This window comes from Capsicum annuum, chromosome 7 (genome assembly GCF_002878395.1).
Source record: "Capsicum annuum cultivar UCD-10X-F1 chromosome 7, UCD10Xv1.1, whole genome shotgun sequence".
NCBI lineage: Eukaryota > Viridiplantae > Streptophyta > Magnoliopsida > Solanales > Solanaceae > Capsicum > Capsicum annuum.
In genome coordinates this window covers 197,474,773-197,482,490 of record NC_061117.1, presented here as the reverse complement: position 1 = coordinate 197,482,490, position 7,718 = coordinate 197,474,773, and the positions used below count along the sequence as shown (strand labels likewise).

The following is a 7,718-nucleotide window of genomic DNA, read 5'->3' as shown; positions in this document are numbered from 1 at the left end:
GCAAATAGCCTTAGATAGAAATGCAAGGTAAGACTGTATACAATAATAGCTTTAGATAGAAATGCAAGGTAAGACTGTATACAATGAATCCTTGTAGTTCAGCTGTGTCCCAGACTATGTGTATAGCGAGAACTTTAGTGCATCTGACTGCCTTTTTTATTATTTTTAAAAAAATTCTGTTCTTACATCCATTCCCCTTTGAAGATTGAAAGCGAAATAATGGTGCTTAATTGCACTGAAGTATATACTTAATTGGGCGTGGAGTTTAAGAAACAAAGGGAGACTTTTGAATCGCGTGGTCTAAAATTAAAGATGTGTTAGTATTTTAAATCTTGTGGTCATAAACTTACCAAGTAACACCGTTGAAATTGGAAAACTAAAACTGAAGTAAGGCAGTTAAAATGAGACGGGGAATTTAACGTTTCTTTCTCACAAATTCTCCCCTAAACAAGACTGTATTGCATTATGGATGCTACCAAGTGGGAAAAAGAAAGTCTCAATTTATAAAAATACTACTAATGATAAGAAAATCAAGGCAAACACGTAACAAAAGCCAATCCATGGTAGAAAAGTTGGTAGCCTTATTTGACATTTCTTGTTTATTGAGGAAGCCTATACAAACTCGTGCTTATTGACTTAAACTATAGATAAGTCTCCTCTGAATCTGATTAAACAAAAAGCAATGTCTTACCATGACTAGCAACATAAACTTAATTGATGCTTTGCATCTTCTTGTGTACAAATTTGGTGCAGCCATGCAACTGCAGCATTATTATTTTCTCCAGCTTTTTGTGATCCTTACATGTATATCTCTTAATATCCATCGGTCTCTTGGAGTTGATATGATCTCGGTAAATCACTCTGTTTCTGGAAACCAAAGTATCGTATCTTCAGGCGAAAACTTTGAATTAGGATTCTTCAAAAGTGGTGATTCGAAAAAGTATTATCTTGGTATATGGTACAAGAAAGTAATTACGCAAACAATAGTATGGGTAGCAAATAGGGAGAGGCCACTTTCTGCTACTGATATGTATTCTGCTGAGTTGAAAGTTTTGGATGGAAATTTAGTGCTTATTACTGAATCCAAAAACTTGTTTTGGTCTACAAATATCAGCAACACAATTAGCTCAGATACTTTAGTGGCAATTCTTTCTGATGATGGTAATTTAATTTTGAGTGATGGATCAAATTCAACTCCACCAGTTTGGGAAAGCTTCGATCACCCGACTGATACATGGTTGCCGAATGCTAAGGTGAAGTATAACAAGCATGCTAATACAACAAATATTCTTACTTCTTGGAAGAACTCAGGGGATCCTTCTCCCGGGCTTTTCTCCATGGAGATGGATCAGAGCAATAAGCAGTTCTTGGTAAAGTGGAACAGGACTGAAATGTACTCAGATAGTGGATCTTGGAATGGACATACTTTCAGCTTGATGCCTGAGATGAGTTTGAATTCTGATAAATACTACTTTTCCTATGTTGATAATGAAAATGAAAGCTATTTTATGTATTCCCTCCTAAATTCTTCCAAAATTAGATTAACACTAGATGTCTCTGGGCAAATTAGGCATCTGATTTGGGTGGAAAATTTAATGGAATGGCAAATTTTTACATCTCAACCAAGACAACCCTGCGAGGTGTATGCTAGTTGTGGTGCCTTTAGCATTTGCAATAAGGAGTCTGCGGTCTTCTGTAATTGCTTGACTGGTTTCACACCTAGATCCGATACAGAATGGCTCTTGAATGATTATTCTGGTGGCTGTGTAAGGAAGATAAACTTGCAGTGCGGTGATGGAAAAATGAAGGGAAGGTTTTTGATGAATCACGATGTGACATTGCCGGTTCATTCTCAAACCGTGCCAGTTGCTGGTGCTGAGGAATGCCATTCTACTTGCTTGAGTAGTTGTTCCTGTAATGCGTATGCTTATGATGACGGTGTGTGTTCAATTTGGAACGAACTGTTGAATCTGAAGCAATTCTCACCAGAAGATGGTAGTGGAAGTGTTATTTATACCAGACTTGATGCCTCTGACGAAGCACTCGGTGAAGGTAAGTTAAACGTCAGGAGTTGTATTTGATTGTATGCGTCATTTTCTTATGTATGCAATGCTCATTTCTGAATGGTTACTGACAGAGCTTTCTATGGATGTTTGCTTTTTCTTGTCTGATGTGTCAGTTCACCTCATGGCTTTCACCATTACGAGTCTATATATTCTATAAACCATAATCACAAGAATTAAATAAACCGTGATCACCAGCTTATAAGTTTACGCAAACACCCTCTACATTTTAAGAACACATAAGATAGTCAATGACCAAATGTGTGCACAGTTTTCATATTTTGATTAGTTACAACTAGCCAATATGAGTAGAAGACCTTTTGCCAGTAAACTATTACCAGTTTGTGGAGTTCCCACATTGGCTCTTTGAGGACAGAATGGTCTCTTCATATGGTTTTGGACAGTCCTCACCTCATAAACTAGCTGTTATAGTTTAGTGAGTCTCAAGGTCCATTTCTTATCATGGTATTAGAACCAGACCCAGATGGTCTCTTTATATCGTATTGGACAATCCTCACATCAACTAGCTTTTCGGGTTGACTTAGCTTCATTTTTTCTTTATTTATTTCTCTGTACCATTATACCTTATCTTTTCATTAGTTAAGAGACTTTGACACTTTTCACTAGTTAACAGACTTTGACAAGTCTTTTTTTCTTGACTCCCTTGTAAATCTCATGTTTCATTTTTTCTGTCATCAGATGCAAAATCAGGGAAATTTCCCCTGAAGCTTAAAGTTATCATATCTGGTGTGGTAGCCATTGCAGTTTTACTTCTATGTAGCTTTAGCTACATTTATTATAGGAGAAAGATGGCAACGAGAATAGGTACTTGAGTGGTTATTACTTTCTCTGGTCTTCTTCCGTTTTCTTTTTCTTTGAATCAGATCAAGAGAGATATCTCAAAAGGCTGCTCTTTTTTTTTTTTTTTTTTCTGATGTTAGCAAACAAACAAAGCACAGAAGGGCATCCAGTGCCACAATGGTTCAACAGAGAAAGAGAAGCACAAAACCTGATGAACGAAAATGATAAACAAGGCATCGCCGTTCCATTCTTTTGTTTGGAGGACATATTATCAGCCACAGGTAATTTCTCAGATGTAAATAAGCTTGGACAAGGAGGTTTTGGTCCTGTATATAAGGTTAGCACTGATTTTTCACTTGAACAATTCCACTTTATGTAGTCATTTCATAATATCCCACTTTAAACATCAAAATTCTTTCAGGGTATATTCTCGGGTGGACAAGAAATTGCTGTGAAAAGGTTATCAAGCCAATCCAGACAGGGCATTGACGAATTCAGGAACGAAGTCATACTGATCTCCAAACTTCAACATAGAAATCTAGTCAGACTATTAGGCTACTGTATCACAGGGTATGAACAGATTCTACTTTACGAGTATATGCCAAACAAAAGTCTAGACACCTTTATATTCGGTTAGTTTCTGAACTCTATCTTATTTCTTAATCTCTGTATTTGCTTTCATGTTACTAAATTTCCCTCATGGTTACCAAACAAGATCCAACACGTAGCAAGTCATTGAAATGGGAAAAGCGATTTGAGATCATATTAGGAATTTCTCGAGGGCTTCTATATCTTCATGAAGATTCAAGACTCAGAATTATTCATAGAGATATGAAAACAAGTAACATTCTTTTGGATCAAGAAATGAAGGCAAAAATATCAGATTTTGGCTTGGCAAGGATAGTTGAAGAAAAAACAACAGAAGCAAATACCAAAAAAGTGGTTGGAACTTAGTAAGTAATACAACATGGCAATGTACATGCTGAAGGAATTTGCTAGTTTCTTATAAGTCCATTATATGAACTTGCTTAATTGCATCACACAGCTGACTCGTGATAATTCCATCATTATTTGGTTGATTTAGCGGATATATGTCTCCTGAATATGCATTGGAGGGGGTATTCTCGATTAAGTCAGACGTATTCAGCTTAGGAGTAGTTATACTGGAGATAATAACTGGAAGGAGAAATACAGGATTTTATCAATCTAACGAAGCGTCAAACCTTTTGGTCCATGTGAGTGCCTTAGAGTATTTTCCTGAAGGAAAACATGCTTACTAGTAGTTTGTTCCAATCTTTTAGCCTCATATTTATTGTTTAAATCATTGTATCACAGGCGTGGACTTTCTGGAAAGAAAAAAGGGCACTGCATTTGCTGGATCATTCACTGCTTGAATCATGCAACCCGAAAGAAGCAATGAAGTGCATCAACATTGGACTCTTATGCGTGCAAGAAGATCCAGGCGACCGTCCTACAATGTCGAATGTAGTGACGATGCTTCGTAGTGAAAGTATGGCTCTTCCAAAACCAAATCAGCCAGCTTTTGTGTCAAGGAGAAATGTTTCTAATTCGTCTTCTGTTTCATCTGGCAAGCCGCAAAGCTTCTCCAAAATTGAGTTGACGATCACAGTGGAAGAAGGCCGATAATGTGCTGAATACATTAGTTTTTCCAATGAACTTAGACTCTCATAGTCTCCAAATTATTTTTTCACCTTACATTAGAAAAGAACACTGGAATCCATATCTTTTACTTTTACCTATTTTTTTGTATTACGGGCACTAGCAGACTAGGAGCACTACTAATGTTTATAGTGACAAGATAGTTGCTCAATACTATGTATATGGTATTCTCTTGATTAAAAAGTTCATTATAATTTGTGTTGTTTTACGGGTACACAAGAATGTGTATTTTGGCAGCAACAACTTCAACACAAGTTCAATTATAAAATAAGAACACTTATGAAGTTATGCAACACCTTAACATAAGATCAAAATGACCTTTCAAAGAAGTGTGTTTTTCAGAAAATTAGATGAAACAGAAAAAGGCCAAGTCCCCCGAATTCACGGAGTGTCCTTCAGGAAATAATTCCCCTCAAGTACCCGAGGTTACAGAATTTTCCTCCCAGGATAAAATGACCTAACAATCTAACTGTAGTGGTACCTCAAACGATCAGATTCTCTTCGAACTCAGTCAACGATTAGATGATCACACAGAGTACTTCAGAAAGAAAGAAGTGTTTTTTATGCAAGAATTTTTTTAATCTAAACCTGTGAAAAAATACAGGTTTATATATCCATTAGGTTCCCCTTCCGAAAGGTGGCAATGGTTCATCAGAAAGGTGTATTCTTTCTGAACAGTTATGTTTGTTCATCAGAAAGTGTGTGTCTTTTTCGAACAGCCACAACCATCCAAACAGTCATGCCTTTTTTCGAAACAGTGTATCTTTTACTTGAAGAGTTGTGTCTCTTCGAGCAGCCGCAACTATCGTTTCTGCATCCAGAAGCATGCACATTAATGGAGGTTCAAAAACTACAAACAAAAATTGGTTGCATTTTTTCCTTTGTTTTTTCGAACTGTTTAAATAAATTTTGTCCAAAAAGATAGATCTCATCAATCGATCCAAATCTAAATCCGAATCTAAAGCCGAAACCAAGCAAGTGACATTGACGACAACGCGAGGCACCTCTTGGTTCTTGCCTCACTTACCATGTCGAGTAAGTGTTCTTTAATATAAACACTTGAAAGTTTCCTTCTCCCACCAATGTAGGAGAATTAATAGACTTTCCCATCTCAATTTTCCCTTCACTTGGTTCCCTCCATGAATGGAGAATGACTACTTTACTTTAATTCTTTACGAACAAGTATGTGATCATCAAGCAAAGAATGATTGCATCTGGATAAGTGGGTTTCCCTTTGAACTTTCCATAGTAAACATGCATCGGATGCACTCGGTCAATCGATAGATTTGATATCTTTGAACCGTAGAGTTTAATGTACACCTAGATAACACATGTCACACAACCAGTCTTTTACCGTTTATGGTTTTTACGGTTTTGTTCATTTCAGCCATGAAAGCGTTCCGGTCTCATGAGAGCTTAGAGAATAGGCCTTTACTAACATTCTCCTTGAAACGGCTTCCACTTCATCCTCACATAGGTGATTTCTAAACGTTCAATCCTATAGATTAAATTATTTGGTCAAATGTGCCAAATTTAGATAAGCATTAAAAGACTTCACACCATAAGTCTTATCCTTGTTTACTAAACATTGTCTACATCATGAGAATGGGTTGGGTATATTGACAATGTTGAACCTGTCAGACACAACTTTGTTTGATCTCTTTGAACCTAACTCTTGGGATCTCCAGTCTGCTAGGTAGAGTTACCGCCATGCTGCCGTAAACCCATTCCCTTGGATGTCCTCTTGACTCCTTCTCTAGATAGGTCTTTTGTAAGTGGATCCGACACATTATTCTTTGACTTCACATAGTCAACAGTGATAATTTCACTAGATAGAAGTTTTCTAATGGTATTATGTCTCCGTCTTATGTGGCGAGATTTACCGTTGTGTATCATGCTCCCTGCACTACCTATTGCAGCTTGACTATCACAGTGTATACATATTGGTTCCAATGGTTTGGGCCAATAAGGAATATCTTCCAAAAAATTTTGGAGCCATTTCTCTTCTTCACCGACTTTATTTAATGCGATAAATTTTGATTCCATTGTAGTATGAGCAATACATGCCTGTTTGGATGATCTCCAAGAGGCTGCTCCTCCACCTATAGTAAATACATATCCACTCATGGATTTTACTTCATTCGATACGGTGATCCAATTTGCATCACTATATCTTTTAAGTACTGCGGGATATTTATTATAATGTAAAGCATAGTCTTGAGTGTATTTAAGATACCCCAAAAATTCTTTTTATTTCCATACAATGAGTTTTATTAGGATTACTCGTGTACCAACTCAACTTACTAATAGCAGATGCTATGTCTGGTCGTGTACAATTCATCATATACATTAAGCACCCCAACACTTTTGCATACTCCAATTGTGAGTCACTTTTACCTTCATTCTTTTGAAGTGCAAAGCTCACATCCAATGGAGTCTTGATAATACCAAATTCCAAATACTTGAATTTGTCAAGTACCTTTTCAATGTAATGAGACTGTGACAATGCCAACTCTTGTGGAGTTCTATGGATTCTTATTCTTAAGATCACATCCGCAACTCCAAGGTCTTTTATATCAAACTTGCTCTCGAGCATTCATTTCGTAGAATTTATGTCAGAAATTTCTCTACTGATGATTAACATATCATCCATACAAATAAACAATGACTTGGTGATTTGGAGTGTCTTTAATGTAAACATAGTTATCACATTCATTTATCTTGAACCCATTTGCCAACATGGTTTGGTGAAACTTTGCATGCCATTGTTTAGGTACTTGTTTTAGTCCATAAAGTGATTTAACAAGTTTACACACTTTATTTTCTTTTCTTGGAACCACAAAATCCTTAGGCTGTTCCATGTAAATTTCTTCCTCCAATTTTCCATTTAAGAATGCTATTTTCACATCCATTTGATGAATTTCAAGACCATATACCGCCGCCAAGGCAATTAACATCCGAATTGATGTTATCCTCATTACAGGTGAGTATGTATCAAAGTAATCAAGACCTTTTTTCTGTTTGAAGCCTTTTACTACAAGTCTTGCCTTGTATTTGTCAATAGTACCATCCACTTTCATTGTCCCTTTGAAGATCCATTTAGAACCTAAAGGTTTATTTCCTGGAGGAAGATCAATCAACTCCCACGTATGGTTGGTTAAGATTGAATCAATC

At 36.6% G+C, this 7,718-nt stretch overlaps 1 protein-coding gene across 1 annotated transcript; it reads left to right on the top strand.

Annotated features, from left to right (window-relative positions):
- The first annotated feature begins 533 nt into the window (after positions 1–533).
- LOC107876757 (G-type lectin S-receptor-like serine/threonine-protein kinase At4g03230) lies at positions 534–4,738 on the top strand. Its single transcript, XM_016723613.2, has 7 exons — positions 534–2,052; positions 2,763–2,888; positions 3,005–3,201; positions 3,286–3,496; positions 3,580–3,817; positions 3,949–4,099; positions 4,200–4,738. The coding sequence occupies exons 1-7, from the start codon at positions 693–695 to the stop codon at positions 4,509–4,511; spliced, it is 2,595 nt and encodes an 864-aa protein (XP_016579099.2). The 5' UTR covers positions 534–692; the 3' UTR covers positions 4,512–4,738.
- The last annotated feature ends 2,980 nt before the right edge of the window (positions 4,739–7,718 follow it).